Genomic DNA, 23,810 nt, shown 5'->3' with positions numbered 1-23,810 from the left:
TAATTATGCCGCGGATCACTTAAGTAATCTGGGAATGTGCCGCGCGTAACTTGAGTGATGTAGATCCGCACTAGGGGCCGCTTAAGTGCTCTAACAATATGCCACGTCACTCAAGGGATCTCTAAATGCGCCCCGAATCGCTTAAGTGTTCTGGAACTGTGTCGCAGGTCACTTAAGTAATCTGTGAGTGTGCCACGGGCCGCTTAAATGATCTGGAATTGTGCCATGGGTCACCTAAGCGATTTGTAAATGTGCCGCTTAGTCGATTTTCATAAAATTAGGTTTGAGGTGGCGTGCCACATCAGATAACCCCCAGGGCTACATTTGGTCCGCGGGCCAAGGGTGTACCATATATGGCTGAGACGGTTGAGTTCCTATCCTTCAAATAGTATTTAAATTGACAGAAATCGATTATATATTAACACAACATTATTTTAATTTAAAAAAAAATATTTTTTGCATTAAAAAAATAAATTTTTGATCGTCTGGTGGAGGTGGGGGACAAGCCCCTCGCTTTGTCCCCCTCCCTGCGTACGTCTCCGATCCCACCAATATGGTGTTAGGACGTTGGGACAGAGATGACGAAATTTTGCTGACAAGAAGTGGGGGGTCAAAAATGGCGAAAAATTCGCTGACGTAATACTTGAACGGCCCCCATAGCTCCAGATCAGAGTAAGACGCCTTCATATAAGGTGTATTAAGAAGTTCTAGATCAGAGTAATCCAAAAAATTTTGTGTGTGTGTGTTCCACATCCCTCCCTTCTTCAGAAAATTTTCCCTCTTATCGCTCCCAACCCAAGCGAACCCATATTCTGTATTAAATCAAAGCCCTCTGATACTGCTAGAATTCTATCTAAGAGGCTTTGGTTATACCCGATGATTGTGTGTTATGTTATACCGTAGTTTCTATCCCCCCCCCCCCGGACCACTCTATTGCTTGTTATCAGTAATTTTGACAAAATTTTAAACTGGTTTCTGACCAGTTTTTTTTTTACCATGAACCACTTACTGATAATTTCTGTCATTCATCGGAACTCATGTCACTACAAAGCTGTAATCACTTTTGGGGGGGGGGGAGTTTTAACCTCTGAAATGAACGGTGCCAGTTTTTAATTTTTTTTGATTCTTATAACCAATGGGGGGGGGGGGGGTTCAATCACATATTACGTCAGCATCAATGGGGGGGGGGGGGGGTTCGGGTTTGTTGATTTTTGGTGACAAGGGTGGGGGGGGGGGAATTTGAATGATGCTTGCGTCATCAACCACTCTTTATAAAAATATGAAATATTCTTAATGGCATCATACTCAGTCTGCCAAAAACGAGAAAACCTTTCCCTAGTTTGTGGGCACCTGAACTAACATTCTTCCTATTGATAAGTCCTCTACAGAGCCACTTTAGTGATCTATAAATGTTCCGCAGATCCTTCAAGGGATCTGGAAATGTGCCCGGGCTGCTCAAGTGTTCTAGAAATGTGTGGCGGGCCACGTAAGTGCTCTGAAACTGTGCCACTCATCACTCAAGTAATCTGAGAACGTGCCGCGGGTAACTTGCCACATAGTTGATTTTTACAAAATTAGGTTTGAGGTCGCGGGCCATGGGTGCAGTATATATGGCTTAGACTTAGAGGATGGGTCATAATGAATTTCTTAGACTTCTTAGCCATCAAATAGCATTAAAATTAACAAACTGATTACAATAGCATGAAGAAAATTTAATTGTAGAACAAAATAATTTTATAAAATATTTTTTGCATCAAAAAAAATTTGATTGTCTGGGGGGGTACATCGGGGGCTCATCCCCCCCCTCCAATACATCTCTGATCCCAATATGTGTTAGGAGATAGAGGGTAGAGCTGGCGAAATTTTGCTGACAAGGAGGGGAGGGACAAAAATGGGGTACATGAACGGCCTTTGTGTAAAAACTGCCTTTGGTTTTCATTTTGCCAATTTGATCCTCATAAGCAGTTGATCGTTATAACCAGTGATTTTTATAAGCGGTGGCTACTGTATTTTATTTTGCTATAAAAAAATCATCTTCAATATATTTTTAAAATTCCTGATTAGTTTTATTCTTTTGAGGGTGTTCAAATAACATCAGCATTTTCACTTGCTTAATGTATAGTAAACACAAGCAAGGCAGCAAGGTTGTTTCTTGGTCAACTGGGGAAAGCACACATTTTGGCACCCTTTTGTAATGTTGAAGGCAAGTTTGAACGGTGCAATATATGCCCCTTCTGGTCCAGCGAACAAGACATGCCTGCCCACCCCCAAGTTGCAGCCCTACACAGAAGTATGTATGTGTTAAGCGGTAAACTTCTTTACAGGGTGTGCAACAACTATGTGAATTTTTATCAACTAATCAGAATTTTTGCTGCAAATAAATACAGGGTGGGCAAAAAGGGCGTAGAAACTTTAAAAATAAAAACCAGAAAACTAACCGAAATAAAAAATGGTTTGCAGGGCTTCATCGCTAGGTCACAGGCATTTTTTTTTTTTAAAAAGGGGAAAAAAACTCAAAACAGCCGATAGGTGGCGCTGGTAAGAGCGACTTCGGTGGAAATATGTAAATTAGATGGTTATAAGAACTTGCCCTCCTAATCCACAACCAGTTCACCGTTGTAAACCGTGTATGTGGACATGCTGCACTCTGTCGTTGCTGGATTTGTGACTCACCTGCAATGTGTTATACCCTGTGGTGGTGGTCATGTGGAACACATATTGCTGTAATAAACAATTTAGAGGTATTCTGTTCGTTATTTGCGTATCTTTTCCTTTGACTTGTGTACATCAGCGCCACCTATCGGCTGTTGTCTGAGTTATTTTTCCTATCTTAAAAAAATTCCTGTGACTTAGCGATTCCAACCCTGCAAACCGTTTTTTATTTCGGTTATTTTTTCGGTTTTTATGAATTTTTGAAGTTCTTTGTCTCTAGATATAATTATAACACCTCTGCAACAATATTTTCCTTGGTTCACATAGTATCGTTATAAGGTATCACACAGAACAAAAATACCATAAAAAATTATTGAATTTTATAGTGATGAGGGAAGGGGGGGAAGACATTTTTGCACCCCCACACAAAAATCATAGGTAGGGTCCTGTAACTACAGCCACAATGTTGTGAGGATGTGATTGATATACTGTAAATGAAGCTATAAGATTAAGTTTATTATTATTTTATTTCAGCCCACTCCAGAAAGAAATTTCTGGCTCTTGAGTTTTTTTTTTAAACCCTGTGTAGCTACTTCCCCTGATCGATTATACATGATCTTGATACACTAAACTGCCATGGCGTTAGACAACAAATTAGGCTAACTGTTGCCTGATCTCTTCACAGAGCACCTAGAAGTCCTTGGCATAGCACAGTTTGGGAACCACTAGGCTAGATTTTCAATATACATCTTGAAATTTATGTCTATGGTGCAAGGTTTCGCACAAGATTCTCTGGTTATTTTTTTATTTTCATAATTTGAATATGCATGCTCTTCTTCCAAAGTAGTCTGCTGAACTCTCCATTGAAAATCATATGCAAATTAATCCAAATTGACTCAGTGACAAAGTTTTAAAATGTGAGAAAGATGACTTCAAAAAGATTGTTGCTGTAAAAACTGATCAATGTTTTTAATCTCGCTCTTGATTCTATTTAATAAATCATGGCTCCATGTAGAGTTTAAGTATTAACACTTTAATGCAAACAGAGAAAAATTGTCTTCATAAAACATGATTGAGAATTTAAAAAACCAAATCATTTAATACCATGTTTCTCAAAGTATATCTCCAGCTCCTAAGGGCATCGCCAACCTTTATCAAGGGCACTGCAGTGATCTGGAGATATTGATTTGTGTGTGTGTCTATTTATGCTTTGAAGTGGTTCTTTTATGAATCAATATATCTAACTAATTATTCTGGGGAGCTGCAAATGAACCATAAATTGGGCAAGGGAGCCACGGTTGACAAAAATTTGAGAACCACTGATTTAATTTTCTGCAAAACATTTGAGAGAAGGAAAATAAACACAGCTTATGACAGTTCAATACAAAATTTATTACATTATTAATGGAAAATATAATGGAGGAGGAAAAAAACATGAAAAACATACTGTGAAACAAAGTTTGAACTTCTATCCTTCTTTCTAAATGGCCAAAGCATCTGACTGCATTTCATGGCTCAATTGAGTTTGCAAGTCACTTAATTTCTTTTTCAAAACGTTCAATCCAGATAATACAATCGTTTGGGGTCGTAATGATCCACAAGATTCCACATTAAAGTAGAATTTGTTTGGTTTCCCATCTGGAATATAATCAGCTTCCACTGCAGAATAGAAAAAAAAAATACTAATAAAAAAAAGCAAATATATTTCTTATCTAATAATTTAAAACTATATTTACCATCTAAGACTATATCAATATGCTAGACCAGCCCAGGGGCAGGACCATCTACTAGTCCCTGGTAATGATTCTATTGTTCACTCAGCGATTTCTCATTATGAAGAATAAAAGGGAAGTTCTTTCAACCATCTTCTTCATGAAAGATAATGCGGATTGCGTGGGAAGGACAATTGTGAATGAGAGTCAGGAACCTCTTGTTTAGCTCAAGGACAACTTTTTCAGTAGGCCTAACAATGGTGATAGCGTCGACTTACGTGTTGTTAAATGATTATTGTGATTCTCAAATGCCTGCACGTGCTCCATTTCGAAATAGATATGTCATGGATGTGTTTGAACTGTGGGATAAAGAATTTGCAAACCTTTTCAGGCTGATGAAAAACGCTACAAGAAAAGTGTGTGAGGAATTGCATCCCATGTTGGGCCATAGGTCTCAAGACACTACTGACAGTTGAGAGAAAGGTAAGCAATAATTAATGTTTAAATTAAAATAATGATGAAAATTATTCATTGTCGTGGTGTTTTAAGTTATTTTGAATGAATGTTTTTTTATTAAGAATGGAAAACAAATCAAGTGCTTAATGCAACTTAAGCCAGCCTATTTAGGCCTATATATTTTAATGTTCACAATGTTTTCAGGTAATTTTGATTTTTCATTAAAAAACCACTAGGATTTCGAAATAAAATTTTTAAAAAGCTAATGCACAAAACATGTAGTCCTGTGCAGTGCCGTCTTAACACATGTGGGCACATCTTAAGCACGTGAAAAGGACAGAAAGTAAACAAACAAAATGTTGCTGTTGCCACCAGTTGGAAGTACAATTAAAATAAAAAATATAGTAATTGTTGTATTTCTTCAACGTAGTGCTGATTGGTCAGAAGATGAATTACTCTCGAAGAATTATCACATACTTATCATATCACGTGGTCTGAAGGACAATCTTCAACGAGTGGAAAATGGTCGCTCAGAATTGTCCTTGAGAATATTGTTCTTCAGCTTGTCTTTCAGAATTGTCTTTCGGCAAGAGACAAGTTGTTATGAATGACAAGTAGATGGTCGAATCCCAGGATTTCTCAGTACGAGTTCCTCAGAAGAAATGTCAAAGATTAACCGTTTAAAGGCCAATGTTCCATATATGGAACAGTTATTTACAAAAATATCAGATAAAAATTGATCCAAACATTTCCGGTTTTTTATTGTATATAGAGGAGAGTTCAAAGTATTTTTTGAAATAAATTCGGAAACTTCAGGTTGATATAAACTTTTTTGACAGAAATTTCAAGATTTCTAAGATTTTACTAAGTTTAAATAATGTTAAATTCAGTAATAAAAGTTATTACAATTAACTTCTAATTCTCAACTCTTGTTGTTTGCTCGTGATGCTTATTATTTTTGATCCTGGTTGTGACAATCATCACACATGTACCAAATGTAGAAATTCCCCAGAGGAATGTTTATGAGGTGCATGTAGTCAAGTAATAGTAGTATTTTCCTATCACAAAAAAAAAATTGGGCCCCCCCCCCCCATGGTTATTTCTGCACTGGGCAATGCATTTGGTAAGAGCAGCCCTAGCAAGATTAAAGATTAGGCAAATGTATTTAATATATAATGTTCAAGTGAAAATTAAAATGAAGGATCAAAATGAAGACCAAATTGTTATTTTTTCTTCTTTTCTCTGAAACAAATGGATATATCTATTATCAAACTCATAATAATCAGTACAAACACCTAAGGCATCTAAACACATGGAGTCATCCAGGCATGGGCTGGGATAATTCTTGGTGCACGAAGACCTCTAATGATCTTAGATTTGCAATCAACATCAACTGTGAGTGAGCCCCCCACCACCAGATAGAATCGCTCACAATCCCCGACTGATGCAAAAGCAACCAACTTCCATTACTTCAAATTAGGCAGGATTGTGTCTGAAAATTAAAGTTGAAGATTTATAACAGTGGTCATCCCTGCCAATGCTCCCAGCTAACAAATCACTCCCGTTATTACCGGTGGAGAGAACTATCAAACCGATGTAAATGTAGAAGTAATTTGACTAAGCTCCCTCTGGGTGCATCACTCAGCCTGGAAGCTTAGGATGGCCTTGAAAATGCCCATGACAAAAATTAAATAATTAGTAAAATCTCACCTTTGTCTTCATCAACCTCAGAATATTCACTTTTGGGCCTGAAACAGAGACATTTATGAATATTTCTTCCAGTTAAAGATACAAAAGTCAATGATAAAAATGTGAATTCAATTTTTACTTTAGCCCCAGAAGTCTATAACTTCTATTTATATATTATCCTCACTGAATGTGACTGTATTAATCCTTTAAATTTTCAGATTGGCTGAAGATGGCAATGGTAGGTTTAGAGCAGGGATGTGCAGTATCTGGTCCAAAAAGTAGGACAAAATGTAGTCTGAAAAGAGGTTCCATTCAGCTCAAAAGTGTTCATAAAATGGGAAGAAAAGTATCAATCCACAGAATGCTTTTGTCAGAAATAGAAACAGATTAGCCAAGTCTACAAGCTATAAAGTGATTGACATTTGAATGAGTCCACCTTGAAAATCTTATAGTTGAGCGTTAAACTTTAAAAATGCAATTAAGAAAGTAAAGATGTATTACCATTCTTCTGGTCTGAAGTAGGTAGTATGACGAAATGCATTATCAGGGTCATACTCAAAAGCAACTCCACAAGTTGGATTCCATTTTGCATGCTCCTTAGCTATTCCTTTCTTAGCATATGCACGGAACTTCAATTCTTGACCTTTTCTCAGCTTCACAATTAAAATGTCTGGATAAAAAAAGGTAAGAATCATATGAGTGAGAGTCCATAGACTACAAATATCTTTGTTTCGGTCATTCGATAGGCACAAGAGGCATTCCTGTATATATTTCTAAAAACACATACACATTCATAAATTGCAAAGGTCATATTAATATAAGTACAGGGCTCCCACTCAAAAAATTAGAAAAAGTAGCACTAAAAAGTAGGACGGGGAGGGTACCCAGCACCTCCTAGAGATAGAAGGCCTCAGCACTGTTTGCCATAAACGTCATTCTGACTACCTAGCAAGTTCGCCACATTTTGAAACACAGCATCCTATTTCGTTTCTTATTTTGGAATAGAATCTTCCTGACTGGCTCACAAATACTGCATAGTGATTGGATGTGGGGTATAGAAATTAGCATTTTTGAGCCCGATCATTTCTTTTCCTTAAAATGATGATACTGGCTCGAATCTTTTCCCCTGAATATTCTGAGGGGAAAACAGACTACTTACTGATGTCACAAGCAGACTACAGAGGTCTTTTATCTCTAGGAGGTGCTGGGGTACCCCCCCCCCCTTACTTAGACAACATAATCATAGCATAATAATAATCTCTAAAAAAAAGAACTTTTTATTCTTAAAAAAAATTTAAAATTACATTCTTTTTCATAGCACTCTTTCAGTATCCTGTAAGATTGACTCAAGCCAAAACAAAATGACAGAAATGACTTGGTTACAAAAACATAACAGAGCACTAGCAACCACAGATAATTATTTTCTCTCTCTCCTCACAATATAAATTACATTCTTTTTTGGAGTCTTCCACGATACAGTCGGTCACCTCTCTCCAACAATACACAGCAAATTATTGACATTCAAGTTTTTTAAGAGTGACGCTCTTTCGAGACCACTTCCAAAAGCACAGTACAAAATGTGTAAATTGCACAGTCCGATGTAAATAAGTTAAGGTGAACTGGATGGTTTTTTAACTGCATCCATCTTTTTTTGAAAGGATTTGTTTATATTTTACTGTTCCATGCAAGTGTAATTGTTTTTGGCAAATAAAGCACTTTAATTTCTAGGGGCATCAGAAGGGTTTCAGATCTGTGGCTGCTTGCTTTGAGCTTTATGTAAGAGATCACTCAGGTCAATTTTCTTCTAAGAAAAATACTTAGAATAAGTAATGTAACTAGGCAAAGACATTTTTTGCAACTCTTCCGACAGCTTGAATGTATATGACCAATCATGTCTTTCATAACATGCAACCTAATCTTATATTGGTTGACTAAATGCATAATAATCTTGAATGTGTTACTCTACATATGTTTGAAATCTTTACCAGAGATAGTAAACATGTACAGAGTAAAACCTCCTATAACTGCCACTTTCAAACAACTGTATTCTCCAAACTGCCACATTTTGTTGAGACCGAAAGCATCCCATAGACTCAACACTACTGGTAACCTCTGAACAATGGCCACTTTTGACATGGAGGCACGGCAAAAAAACAGATCTTGATGAGAAAAATAATTTTCAAAAGTTTTTCTTCCCGAAGTATATGAGGTGGGAGATTATTTATGATGCTTTTTTTTTTCTTAGGTATATAAATGCTAGGATGGAATATTGACAAGGCCCCCACATAGGGGGGCTGACAGGGTCCGGGATGGTTATCATCATTTTTTTTGCTTTTTCACGCTATAAATTAACTATAAAAGGGGTCCGTTAAAAATCTGACCGAGGGGCCCGCAAAAGATCAAAGCCTAGGGGCCCCGCTACAGGATGTGGAGGCCATGGATATTGGAGATAGTGGAAAGGAGGAAAAAAAGCAAAGATCAGAGGGAACAACAGAAGAACTGCTGTCAGCACACCACAAGGTGGGGGGGGGGGAGTATGCAAGTTATCCGATTACTAGAAACCCTTTGTTTATTTGACACTTCCAACTCCAAAAGTAAAACCTGGTTTTGTTTAAAAAATTATCCTTGCATATGCAGTCATCATTCTCATTGAAAACAAATCTGAATTTTAAGGTAAAGCTGGTAATTTAATCAAGACAAAATTTCAACAAAAAACAAAGAATTTTCCATCACAAAATAATGAAAACAATTATATTATTTTGAATGGTAATTATAATTACCATTTGAATCTCCAAATTCACCAGCTTGATCATCTTTTTGGCGAGATGTTGCCTGGAAAAAAATGTGAAGGAAAATTTCATTCCAAATAGAACAAATTTTAGATTGAATGTGACTCAAACTGACTCTTTTCTTAATTTTTGAAATTTTATTGGATTTTTTACAATAAAATTTAAACTTTTCTCATAAGCTACTAACAAAGGAAAAATACACATTTTTAATGGTTTGATACCCTAGTGCCAAAAAAAATCAAACATCCATATTTTAAAAGTGTCAGCACCTTCACCATGCTTTTGCAAAATATGTGAAAGTTCTTTGTTTATTGTCATGCACAACAATGGATTTCAAATAAGAAATTTAAAATTTTATTTTGAATCTTAGTATTCATTATACAAGCAAAAGTTAGAACTTGAGAATAAAAAAAAACAGTTAAGCCTATTTTTGGTCCTAAATTGGTGACTTTGGTGCATTTTTTGATAACTGGCATTGATTGGGTGAATGCTATGCTCCAATCCGAATGAAATACAGGGTGGTTCAGAAGTCTGGAATTATTTTGGAAAAAATATTTTTAAAAAAACTGTTAAAGATAGAGACAAACGGCTTCAAGCACTTGAAAGAGAAGGTTTAACTTTTTTTTTTACTTACTACAAAATTTCTATATGTGCACCGTTAGTGACAAAGAGTATGTCAAGCCTATGTAGCATTTCTTGCCATATTATTTGTAATATGGATGTTACGAGGAATGAAATTAAACAAAAACGCCACTGCGGCGACCAACTGAAATTTTTACTATACTGCACTGTTGAAAAGAAATTTTCCAGAAACATTACTACTTACCTCCTAAACTTTACAATGTATAGCCTTTAGAAATTCAAAATTTACCTACCTACACAAAATTCATAAATGTCATTTTCAAATTAATCTAATCATTTGATCATTTTTGTCACACCACGGTCATTTTCTGCACACGAGGGCTAATTAGACCGGGACCTACAATTTATTGCTGATTCCGAACGGCAGGCTTGTTTTTTATACTCGTCGAGGGGTTGGTGCGCTAACCCCTCGATGGGGGACTCCCTGCGGTAGCAATTTTTGCTGCGGTCAAGTCACCGTTTTTTGTTGTACCCCTGTGTCAGGAAAGTTTTCTGACAAGGACGAACTGGGTATCGAACTCGCGACACCTCTAAACATCCTTTGGTACTTTAGGCGAGCATCTTATCGACCGGGCTACTTTATTTTATTAATCTAATTTATAATTAATTTATATAATTATATATTTATATTATATATATATATATATATATATATATATATAATAATATAAATATATAATAAAAAAATAATAAAATAAAAAAATAATAAAATAAAAAAATAATAAAATAAAAAAAATATAATAAAAAAATACATAATATAATATAATAAAAAATAAAATAAAATAAAAAATAATAATAATAAATAATAAAATAACTAATTAATAATAACTAATTACTCTAATAAAATGATTAATCTAATCAATAGATGATATTAACATATACTTTCATATCCAATAGCAAAATTCTTATTACTTTTATGCCTGCATGTGCCATAATTCTAACTCGGCAACAGATATGAAATTTATTTAAATGTATCATACGAAAATTGTATTTGGAATATAGTATATGATTACGAATGTGTATATATTTATAACTATTTTATCTATACTGTTTGATGCATAGATGCATTCTATTTAACATATTTAATAACTACCCTTTCCTTACTACTAATAGTTTTATCATAAAAATTGTCTACGGTCAACTGTACAGGCACCGGCCTCTTGTCGACTAATATATTATACATTGTAATTTATTACATATCTTGAATTGGAATAAATTTGATTTGAATTTGGAAAAAAAAAATCTTGAACCCTTCTCTTCCAAATGCTTTAAGCCGTTTGTTTCTATCTCTAATAGATTTTTTTACAATATGCTTTTTTTAACACAAGTCCAGATTTCTGGACCACTCTGTATATTCAATCATGAGTATCTATATTTTAAAAGTTGAAAAACTTTTATTCCCTATTAAAACCTAGGAATCTTTTAACCCTACTAAAAATGCAACCAACTTTTATCCATATATATATAGATGTAAAAACTTAGTGCACCTGCAGTTGAACCAAATATATATTTTGTCAGATTTTCTGTATAATCAAATGTACCTATATAAAAAAATCTATAAACAGCAATCATATTAAAGCAAGTTTTTTAATACAACCAGACACATACAAAGAACTAACCTTTGTGAGGAGGGTGCAGTGCCCAGAATATACCAAAAACTGACAAATGTTGCAGAACAATCATCATTGCTGCTGTGAAATCTCAGGAAGAATTTAAAGGAAAGAAAGAACAAGAATTCTTCTATCATGGGTGGAGATAGGAGAAATTTCCTCCGCAGCATCAACGGTGGAGCCGACTGGCAAATAAATTTAATGCATATGCACATAAATGAACTGACAATTATCATCATCATTGTGGCTTCCCCCCTCCCTCCGACTTTATATCTCTGCTCGCATCTCCTATGTAAAAATATTGAACAATATATTGAGCTTAGGGGAGGGGGGCATTTTTCCAGAGAAATTTCGTATTATGAGTAGTCAAAAATCATTTCAAATTAACAAAAGTAGTATAGCATATGAAGATATTTTTTCTAATATTTGAATTTTTTAAAATTTTGACCTTCTTGAAAGGAGGACCCCCCCCCCTCCAGCTCCTCACAGAACGAATGTCGAAAGAGCCTGGGTGGTGTATAATATAGTGTAAAAGTAAAAAAAGCTCCTCATAGAGTACACCTCTGAATGCAACAAGAAAAAACATTTGATAGACACTAATGAAAACATATAATAATAAAACTTTGCAAAAACACATATGAATATAAAATTAGTCTGCCAAAGCTGAAATGAAGCCCCAAAGCTGTCTCAACAATTTCAAAGACCCGAGTATTTTTGTATGCTTTTGATATTCATACTGCTGTGATTGCCTACATTATGAAATTTGTATAAATTGCAGATCTTTCTTATATATTTACAGAATGATGTTCATCCTCTGATTGAAAAGATTTAATAAGATCCAACTTTTCCAAAACAAGGTTTGGGTGGGGGGTTGAACCTATTCCAGAAATTTTTTAGACATAAGTAAATAACACAAGCTCCTCTGAGAACAGCAAGAAAGCTGAAATAAGAGACTTTAAATATAATACTGCTTTGGTTTGATAGTTGCACAAAATGGGCAACATTAGTGATGGAAAAACTTCACAATCTTATAGTTTTTCAGTTTCTGTCCGTGTTGAGCATTACCAAATAAAAAAATGACTTTTTTTTTATTTTAAAAGCAATTTCACTTTTGGGACAAAATCACAGTGGAACTCCCCTGTGAATATTTCAATTCACAACCAAGCACTTTGAAAACTTTTATAACACTACGAAAATGTAAACTGTACACTAGATGGCTGTTCTTTCATCCCACGCATATCTTAAAATACCTGGTGCATAAGAGAACAATATTTACTTACAGGTACAACCTTTGGATCACTGGAGCGCAAGTCTGCAGTTGTAACATGTCGAGTTTGTTCCTCTGTGCATTTAACATCAAGAGTGAATTCCACTGAGCAGTCAGTGCAGAAGTCAACACATGCACAATCCTGCAATAAATAAATTAAAAAAAAATTTTAATAAGTTCTTCATACAATGTTATCCCTGTGATCGCCAGTAATTTATTCCAGAAATCATGACGAGTGTCAAAATTATTAAGGACAGAACAAATTTTTTCATTTTATATATAAAATATAATAAAGCTAACAAAGCCCTTTGAGACAGGTTGTTTTATTATAATAAGAATGGCAAGATCTAAGTAGAGGTGCCATAGGCGGAGATACAGTGTCAAAGGTTGAGTAGACAGATCTCATATATATATATGAATTGATACTATCATCATGCCCCCCCCCCCAACTTTCAAGTCAATCTCTGCCAATGAGAGGTGCCGAGAGTTCATTTACTACAGTGGAAATGATACAAAATGGAACATCAAGACTGAAATAGTATTTCATTTCATAAAGACCATGGACATGAAAGCACTATTAATAACGATTAAAATTATATTATAACATAAACAAAACTTCCAATTTAAGGTTGGCGCAATATTTACAGTTGATGGTTTTTACCGTCTTGGTAAAAACATATTTTTCCCATGAGTTTACCACTTTCAGAGAATTTTTAAATAATTGTAGAAACAGTGATTTATTTTTCCATTGTCCCAAAAAATTTCATAATTTTGATATAATGTGTGAAGAACACTAAATTATATTCTTACTAGCATACATATTGAATTATAGTATGCTCATCTTATTGTTACAAAGCAGGGCTTGACCCTAAGCGCCAGGTCACCATAACAACTAGAAAATAGGCATTGGCACCTAAATTTTCCCTTCCTTCGTAAATAAAGCCTCTGATAGTCATTTAAAAAGTAATCTTATGAGCTCTTAGTGATAATAAAAATTGGGAAGGAACTGGAAAATTGATGTCATTTATCACAATTAAAATTTGTTTGTAAAAAAAATGAAGTAACACACCTGTAACAACCAACAATAGTTTAGTTTATAAATAGTAGCATAATAGCCTCTCTATCTCTATACCAGGGATGGGTATGATCCCAAGCACTTATTATCAATACATAGAAGTTAATTATACATAGTAAAATCCTTGTGTGTATATATATGTATACAAGGTTTTTACCATTTTTTACCACAGTATTTACCGGCAAATACCTAGTTTTTACTATGTCGTGGTAAAAAACAGTTTTACTGGTTCTGTCCAGATCAGTGTCTCCCAAAGTGGGTGATATCATCCTATGAGGTACATTAGGGTAGAGTACATATAGAGTGCATAGGGTAGTACATATAGATGCTACAAATACAGATCCTATGGGTTGGCTTAGCAAGACAAAAAAAAAATGTCTGAAAAAGGAGACAAGTAACTTTGGAAAACGCTGATCTGGATCAAAATAAAATAGCAAAGAATAGAATAAGAAACAAATAAATGCGAGAGAACCCTGGAATATTGCATTCTGTCAACGATCTCATCACTTGTCAGTGGGAGCAAGCCAAGCCTGTGTGCAATGAACTCATCATGAAGAACTGACGAATTTGCCTCCAACTGAACCCAATCAATAGCCAGAGTAGGAACTTCTGCAATGAACACTCGTCTTACACTGTTGGCAACACTAGAAATACACATGCAAATAAAAAGGATCATGACTTCAAAATATTTATGCATAGGTTCAAACACTGTGAATCACTTTACACAAAATATTTGAGTTAATGATAAATCTCTTTCATAGTACTTATTTATTTAATTATATATATTAGGTCTATATATATTACTTACACTAATCATTAAAACTTATTTATTGCAATTGCTTTTGATCATCAATAAGTTCCTTTACACATAACTATTCTTTACAACAGTCAGTGATGTCCGAGGCAGGAGTTGCATGAGGAGTCTTCCCACCAAATCCTACCTATTTTAAAGATTTGGTAACAAAAACATTGCAATATATTGAGGCAACACAGAAATCCTAATTTCTTTCTCCCTGGTCCCTTTCAGTTTCCAGCATCTTCGACAACAATAGATCATTCTAGAACAAAGATTTTCAAAATTTTCACTCTAGTGATCATTTGATCTTTTTTTGTCACACCACGGTAATTTTCTGCACACGAGGGCTAATTAGACCGGGACCTACAATTGATTGCCGATTCGGAATGGCAGCATTTTTTATACTCATGAGAGGTTGGTGCACTAATCCATTCGATGTGGGACTTCCTGCAGTAACAATATTTTTTTAAAATGTAGTGGATACCCCAAGCTTCAAAAATTTACACAGATGCAAACCTCCCCCATATTCTATTTTTTACAACATAGTGACTTAAAAAAGTTTATCACTGATGAGTTCTGAAAGTTTCAATATATGGAGATGATAGAATTTAAGAACATGTACCCTGTTCCCTCCTAATCTGTTTTTTTTTATGTTCCTCTTGACTCAGAGGCGACATCATGAATAAAACATTTTGGGGATAACTAAGTTGCCAGCCGTCCCGTACATAGGCCTACGTGCGTACACAGGATAAGGAAGGTGCATTGCATTGTTTTTTCAGAAATTATTTGGGGAGGCTCAGCCCTCTTACAAAATTTATTGGGCAAGTACCTCAGCCCCTAGGTTCCGACAGACCAGTCACGACCCAGGCTCTGTCCCTCCAGGGATATAAGCCTTTTACCCTTGCGGGTTGGGTCACGCTAGGTTCCGGCACCTATGCTTTGAATTTAGGTAAGGATTCTAATCAGGGTTGGGGTTTCGGACAGAATACATGGATTTTTACTGTCGAAAACCTCAAAAAGCCATCACATGATATGATAACCCAGGCCAGTCATTTAGGGGGACCCCCCGCTTTAAAAAATACACTAAAAATGGTGTATATATAGGCTATGCATACATTGAGTACATGTTCTTTGTCCCTCCCCCAGAAAAAATCGAAATGGTGGCCCTGTGATAACCCCCAATACATTTTCTCTTAATGAAATTAACATACTAAAAACTAATTGATTGTAAATTTAAAAAAAATATCAAAATTAAACTTTAAAAAAAAAAAAAATTGAAACACAGTAAAAGCATAATAAACTATCCTTAAATATCATCCAAAACCTGTCTTTAAGTGCCAAAATATGACAAAGGAAATACACATTCCTTTAGTTATACTATTACACCATATATTCACTTTTAAGAGAATCTTGAATATCTTTTTACTATCATAAATCATGAAAATTTTTTGTGTGTGAGAGAGAATTTCTTTTAAAAAATTTGCATTCACTAACCCTTTTCTAAATCATGTTCCTTTCCGTTTGCCACAGGGTACCTCTCCTTAATTTTTTCTGATTATCTTCATAAAACCCTTTCCACTTATTTTTTTATGTTTATTTTTCTTTTGACATTTGAATTAAGTTCAATTCAACAAAATGTTGAAATAAAATCAAGGGAAAACAGATCAAACAATTTCTTTCCAATTACTATTATTGCTGCAGCAATCGCTACCACTAACTGTTTTTGATTTTGCTATTTTCAAGGGTTTTTTTTCCCTTTTTGTTTTCTCTCATTTATTATTTTATCTAATTCTGGGAATCAAAATCTTTACAACTAATGTCTAAAAAAAATGTGATTCCTAGTAAGAGCCACTTCTCGGCTTCTTAGTAATTTTTTTCCCATTTATATTGTTCTGTGTTTATGAATAAAATTGAAATTAAATTGATTCCCAAAATTTTTAAGTCACAGAATACTTTTCAGACAAAAAGTTAACCCGCCAGAAGTCACTCTCAACTTTTATGCAACTAAGATTTAGTTTCAATTTATATCATAATCATACGTCCCGATTTTAACAAAAATGTCCCATTTTTGGAAACAAATGCAACTTTTTTATTTAATCAAATTGGCTATTTCCTGAACTGATAACTTTTTTTGCATCAATAATTATTTGATCGTAGTTAAGTTATTCTACCAACAGGTACAATGATAGATAATTCTACCTGTTCTTTTTTTAAAAGCTGCTTCATATCTCTGAGCAACTTTATGTGAAAGGACGTGGACAAGTCAGCAGAGGTTGTTGATAATCCAGAGACCAAGAATAGGATCATTCACCTAATCTTGCCCATGGTGATGGGCAGGGGGCGTCGGAAGTGTTTCTAAACTGTGGGTGCGCGTCTTTAGTTTTATATCGGAAATTTTAATTTCTGAATCAATTCCGGGGGTGCTGGGATCCATGCCACAAATTACTATGGGTGCTTGAGCACCCACAGCACCCCCGGCTCCGACGCCACTGGTGATGGGTGAAACAAGTGAAATGAGTCAGAGAAAAAAAAATTTACGATTGTCTGTTCCCAACCCACCTGGAGTGGTTTAAAAAGAAAAGCTGCGACAAATACTTACACATCACAATGAGCAGCCCACTTCATTATGCAACTGATTGCCAACACACAAGCTAATTCTGCTTAGTGAAACTGAGGGTAGAATTGATCGAGGAGTGGTACAGCAGAATGGTGAAGGACCTACAATCATTCAAGACTGAGGGATTTGATGAGATTTCTTGAAGACAACCTGGAGTAATTTCATAATAAATAACCTCCAGTTACCAGGAGAACAGATCACTCAACCCCCCCCCCCCATCAGATCGAATAAAGCAGCACAAACCCCCAAGAAGTATTGCCAGAGAATAGAGATGCAGAAAACTTCACTGACAACGATGACACACACACACCTCAAACTTTCTCTCAGTCACAGAAGGCCATGGAATAGAGTAATGAAATTAATTAACATGTATGTTCTTGAACTTATGTGGCCATTTTTAAATATTTGCATTCATAGCCTCTTCATAATTATATTTTTTGGCACCCCCCATGTATTTGTTATACACCATCCATTGTACTACTTTATTTTTCCATGTATCTGCCCCACATTTTGATATTTCATTTTCTGTAGTCCCATGTGTTTGTTTGGCACCGTCCACTGTACATCTTTACACTTCACCTGTCACAAATGGGATTCAAACCTGGCATATGTGGAGATTGACTTGGAAGTCTGGGGGGGGGGGGCAAGGTCATTATTGCTGGGGGGGGGGGGTGCGATGATGTCAATTCATCTATACATATACATATTAGATCAGTCGACTCCACGTTGCCCCCCCCCCATATATCCGCCCATGAAACCTGGATCCTCACGATGAGATTCCAGCACAAAATGGCCACCCGTTTCAATTACTAATTCGTACTTAGAATTAGGCTTCTATCATCAAATGACAATGGCAAGTGTATGGTGACAGTAGATGAAACCCCCACAGCAGAATGTTTTGTGTTGTTCTGCAACGAGTCCTCCACTGACTAAAATTGTTCTGCGGTACAAATTCATTTAGTGTTTACCATGCAAAAAAAGCTCTTTTCCTAAAATTCTTTCTGAAACTGTTCTGCAGTAGCACTGATTGTTCTGCGACGTACGTTGCAGATTTCGGCATATTCTGCTTTGGGGGATGAAACAAGTGGGGAAACCACAGAACAGCACAATTGAGGATCCCCGTTTTAGAGGGGCACAAGATACTCAAGCCCGTCACTGTTCCTTAGGACCAGGGTTGCAACTAGAAACAAATATTTATTCCAGGGCCAGTGTTCATTTTGGCACTCTCCCCTTTGCAAGCGCCACCTTTATGCATGGGCCCACCAGGGCATGGCCCGGGGCTCCAGAAAAATTAGTAGTTGAATTTTTCAAGAACTTGCCTGATAGGGGAACTCCGAAAAATCACTTGGCCCAGGGACCCATGATGTTCTTGAGATGGCTCTGCTTTTAGCGTAACTTCGGAGGGTAAAACAGTAAACTTAGCACCCGTTAGACCAGACTACTACTACTGAACCGCACATGCACCTCACCCTTCTTCCTCTGTGGAACTTTTAACAAATTGGTACATGTTGTAATGTATGTGTAATGAACCTAAAGTGGTGTTTTTGTGTAATGCTGGTTGTGCTTCCATCTGCCATCAATTTTTCTAACTATAAGAGTGAAGTGTAATGATTGAATAATTGTAGTGTTGTAGGCCAGTTGCTCTCTTGGCTTCTCAACGGGAATCGGCTCGCATTCGCGCCTCGAAGTTGGGAACCACAAGAATTCAGCCACACTTCATCCGGTGGGATTCGAACCACGTGGGACCAGACTAGTTGCAGCCCTGCACTGAATTCATGAAATCAATTTATTTGAAATAATGTGAAAATATTCCTATCGAATCAAATTGATTTTATGAAATCGTGTAGAAATTGGCATCTCAAATTGATTACCTCAAGTCCGTGTCTTCGATGTAAAACTTGACATTTTCCTCAGTGAGTTCACTGACGTGAACAGATGGCTGATTAGCGTACGGCATTTCCCCTTTATTCCGGTAGTTGCCTTTCCCACACGATGCTGCTATTCAATGTGTGATTCAAAACAATTCCAACTTTTCTATTTGAAACGGAAGACAACGCACAGCAATTTGCGCCTTTTCCAGCGATGGCAAACCTTGTAAAATTTCCCTCGATATTTTCCCTTTTGGGTAAATTTATCCCCCACATCACTAACCTCACCATTTCAGAGATATTTTCCTATGATATATAGTGGCGGTCTCTGTTAGATAATTTTCATACTAAATATAGGATCTCTCGTAAGGAAAATTTCGGGCATGCCAGAATAGAGGGATATTTCACCATTTAGGTTTCTCCAAAGCGGCTAGAGATCTATAATACAGCTTTGGGCAAAACGCTTTCCATTTTTTATTCGCTCAAAACTCTTGATCATAGACAACGGAGTTGCGACTATTTGAGCCCCCCCATCGCAATAAATTTTGTCAGGGGGTCGTTTTGTCTAGTATAATTTTTTATATTTCACAATAAGATTCTCATATCGTTTTTTTTGTATCCTGTGTATATAATATGACAAGTGTAAGATAACAGATGAGATGACATGGGGGGGGGGGGGGGCTCCAACATAGGCGAAGATAGACTTGGAAGTCTGGGGGGGGGGTCACGATGATGATGATGCCAATTCATATACATTAGATCAGTCGACTCCACCTTTGACGCTGGGGGTCCAATGCCCTCCAATTGTTTTTAAAATATACCCCCATCCCAGGGCCGTCTTCAGAGCATCATGGGCCCGGTAATTTGCCTGCCAAGTGATGCCTGGTACAGGCCCTTTACCAGGCAAATTGTCAAAAATTTCCCCCATATCTTTTTTTGCGAGGTCCCTCTTATCTTGAGGTCCCCGGGCCGTGCCCAGGTGGGCCCATGCCTTAAGACTGCACTGCCCCATCCTAATATGTGTACATTCATCCGTCTAACGAAACCCAGACACTTTTCTCCAACTCCCAACCGCATCTCGTCTGTAATCACCATAAAATTTGTTAATCGCGACAGTACTCAATTGTCCGGGGAAAATATGTTGTAAAAATGTTGTATGTTATATTTTTTTTTCTTTTTGACACAAAATAAAGTGTTCCGGACTCTGCCACGGAGCTGGGCTGGAAGAGATCTCGGCAACGGGATAAGTCCGGTGTCAAACTTCTGGTGTCCATTTATTCATGACAAGGGGATGAGCTCCATCATTCCCAATAATTAATGAACAGTATAATGCAACGCAACCATCCCTAGGGCCGTAGTGTAACTTCTTGGGGCCTCGGGCAGACTTACTACTTGAACCCCCAACCCTCTCCGAAAAGTGTGTTATGCTCAGAAGGAAGAATAGTTCCCCCACCGCCTCATTTTTTTCAATGATTCATTTTGGATTCCAACAATTAATTTGCGCCATCTTGCAGGTATTTCAAACAAGAAACAAAATTTCTAAGAAATATGCAAAACAAATTATAAATGTACTTTTTTCCGTGAGTCCCCATTCGAGGTACGTGTTTCGGTCCCGTATATCAGTGCCATATTAACGCATGGTCACCTTCTGGCACGGCCCGAGGGCCTCAGACGCAGAGGGGCATCATGAAAATGAGATCTGGTTAAAATTTTCAAGTGTAAGCATGTAAATTGGAAGTCACAAATTTATAACCACATAGGAGAGCCCCAGAAATATCGCCTTGTCCAGGAGCCCCATGCATGGCCCCCCCAAGGGGTGGGCTGACAAGGCTCCAGCCCTGGGGCCCGGGAGGATTTTAATCTTTTTTTGTTTTTCACGCTATAAATTCATCATGAAGGGGGCCCCGTGAAAGTCTGGTCGGGGGCCCGTAAAAGATCCCAGCCTAGGGGCCCTGCTTCAGGATGTGGGGGCCATGGCCCCATGGTGCTCTTAAGACGGCACTACCGTATATACGGGACAACCAGCAACTTTCAGCCCCTTCACCCCTCCCCTCAATGTTTTCTTCATGTGTGGTTCCCAACTTCGAGGCGCAAATGCGAGCCGATCTCCCCGTTAAAAACTCTCGCCACAGAGAGCAACAGGCCTACAAACAGTACAAATATTCAGTCACTACACATCACTCACTTCACTTCTGAGATATAGATGGCAGCACTGAAAAATCATACACAACTCTTAATACGCACTCAGACTGTTAGGCACACATACTTACACTTCCTGCACAACTCACTAGGTAGTAAATTGCCCATAGCGATAGACCTGAGTTGTGCTCGGCTTGAAAAAAAAAAAAGTTTTCTTCATGGCGGCGCCTCTGCCCTTGATCAGGGCCTGTTTATCGCAAAGGCAAGCGAAGCGCGTGCTCAGAGCCCGCAAATTTTCAGGGCCCCAAAATTGGCCGCATTTTGTTTTACAGGCAAAAAAGCCCCTTCCCCCCCCCCCCCGCTCCTCTGCCTCAAATACCTTCGCTCCTCTGCCTCAAATACCTCCGCTCCTCTGCCTCAAATAATATATATATAAGGGGTTTCGAAAATTCATATTTGCCCAGGGCCCGAACTTATGAGAAATGGGCCCTGCCCTTGATGATGAGACAGTGCCACGGAATCCAAACACCATGAATCTTTCTCGTTTCTAAGTATCTTTATAGCAACATAAATGAAAAATTCCACACTTTTTGACACCGGTTGCATTGAGAGTGGGGTTGGAGGGGAATCAGGGAGTTCAGCAACCCCTCCCAAAACGTGAGAAAATTATGTCCCACACACTGACAGGGCTTTAGCCCTGGGCCCGACCCGGGACAGTTAACATCAATTTCTGTTCTTTCATACCATAAATTCACTTTAGAAGGGGCCCTGAAAAGTCGGGCTTGAGAGCACGACAAAAATCGCATTCTATGGGCCCTGCCCCAGGATGTGGTGGGGGTGGGGGAAGGGATAATCACCGGAGTGGCGTGGTGATAATATGCTCGTCTACCACTGTGAAGGTTGCTGCCACGGTCCCAGGTTTAAACTCGGGGAAGAATGTTGGTGAGATATTTTCCCTAATGAGATTGAGGAGACCACCACGAAGACACCTTCATTCCAACTCATTAATGACAGTAAATTGCAATATAGCGATACTGCCAGAGTTGATATTTGGTGAAGTAGTGGGGGTGGGGGGAGAGGTTAAGGAGAAAATAACTGATATATTTAAAGTTATTGCTCATCATTTTGCTCTTCCACCCTGAAATGTTAACTTCCCACTTCCCCCCTCTCCGAGAGTCGCAACTAGAAACGAAAATTTACTTTATCACCCGACAGACCAGACACGACCCAGGCTCTGTCCCTCCCGGGATATAAGCCTTTTACCCTTGCGGGTTGGGTGAACTTTATCACCCGGGCACCAGTATCAATTTTTTCTCCCTTCCTCCACGTAAATTTCAATGGGGAAAAGTAAATTAAACACCCTCCCTGATATAGGACACTAAAAACGCTAGCCTTCCCCCATAAGCCCGTGTTTCTCAAAGTATACTTCGCAGCTCCTAGGGGGCGAGCTGAAGATATAAATCTCTTTATTTATACACGAGGACAGTACGTGTACACGTCAAGTTACCCAACAAGTGCTCAAAGTTTTACCATCCACAATTATCCACGCTTCGCAACGGTGACGAATTGTTTTTCGAACCCTTTCAAAAAATACCCAGCATTTCGCGGGCGCTGGCAGCTGCGACGGAGATTCTTGCGACGACGTTGGTGTCAGAGTCAACGGACGTCTCGTAGACCATGGCTTTCAGGGTCCCCCCGCAAGAAGAAATCCAGGTTAAATATCGTTAAATAAAGAGTTTTTCCACCCTTCATTGGCTTGTCATTTCTGCATGTGTTCATCCTCCAGCTGATCAGGTTGGGGTTTCCGGCCATACATTCCTATGAGATTCTGTTTTGTTTTTGTGGTTTCTACCTCCCCTAAAAGTTTGTTCGTTGAGTTTGAATCACCCTGTATATTTCACCCTTAATTAACCATTAAGGGTAATTAAAATCCACTCTAATTAATTAATGGATTAATAATTGTTTCAAGCAAAATATTCTAACAGCACCAATTTAGTCTGTTTGTGTAGAACAAAATAATTTCAATACTTTTTACGGAGTTGAACCATAGAGGGTTAACTGATATTTATATTTACTATTTCTATGGAAAACTGTACCCGGTTTACGTGGTTGCCATCGGTTCTACCTATCGCGTAACTTCGGGGTATTACTGTAATTCAATAGAAATGAAAAAAACGGTGTCTCGTTGACGCCATTCAAAATACCACGTGGTTCTCTCAGAAAAGAAACCGGCATTAAATATACGCAATGTAGTTTTATTTATTTACTTTTTTTGTTCTTTTCCTTCTTATGAGGCGGCACGTTGAGCGGCACGTCACTTGTCAGTTGAAACGAAAAAATAAACAGACTTCTTTAAAGGCAAGAGTGGCGCCAACTAGAGTTGCTTTTAAGTGCCACCACATAGGATGGATGCTCCCCCCATCGTGAGTCTCTTGTGAATTCGCACACATATACGTACGCACTTTTTTTTTTCTTTTGGAATCTCTGGTAGAAAGTCT

At 37.4% G+C, this 23,810-nt stretch overlaps 1 protein-coding gene across 1 annotated transcript; it reads right to left on the bottom strand.

Moving 5' to 3' along the window:
• Positions 1 to 4,020: 4,020 nt before the first annotated feature.
• On the bottom strand, positions 4,021 to 19,395 carry Polr2C (RNA polymerase III subunit RpII33). Its single transcript, XM_089244498.1, has 7 exons — positions 19,177 to 19,395; positions 14,365 to 14,536; positions 12,831 to 12,959; positions 9,290 to 9,341; positions 7,011 to 7,179; positions 6,531 to 6,568; positions 4,021 to 4,311 (listed from the first exon to the last, which is right to left on the bottom strand). The coding sequence occupies exons 1-7, from the start codon at positions 19,260 to 19,262 to the stop codon at positions 4,133 to 4,135; spliced, it is 825 nt and encodes a 274-aa protein (XP_089100624.1). The 5' UTR covers positions 19,263 to 19,395; the 3' UTR covers positions 4,021 to 4,132.
• Between the last annotated feature and the right edge of the window lie 4,415 nt (positions 19,396 to 23,810).

Source organism: Pholcus phalangioides, unplaced genomic scaffold (assembly GCF_987345545.1).
Source record: "Pholcus phalangioides strain wild (caught in Gottingen) unplaced genomic scaffold, Ppha-v1.0 ptg000015l_1, whole genome shotgun sequence".
Classification (NCBI taxonomy): domain Eukaryota; kingdom Metazoa; phylum Arthropoda; class Arachnida; order Araneae; family Pholcidae; genus Pholcus; species Pholcus phalangioides.
The sequence above is the reverse complement of the archived record's forward strand: the minus strand, read 5'-3'. Positions and strand labels throughout refer to the sequence as shown.

Bases quoted from the DNA above. Each gene is read 5' to 3' on its own strand.
- Polr2C (XM_089244498.1), bottom strand. From the start codon at position 19,262: ATGCCGTACGCTAATCAGCCATCTGTTCACGTCAGTGAACTCACTGAG. The intron at 7,180-9,289 runs GTAATTATAATT...TTTTTTATCCAG, and splicing joins TGAATTTGGAGATTCAAATG to ACATTTTAATTGTGAAGCTG. The intron at 4,312-6,530 runs GTGAGATTTTAC...TCTATTCTGCAG, and splicing joins TGAGGTTGATGAAGACAAAG to TGGAAGCTGATTATATTCCA.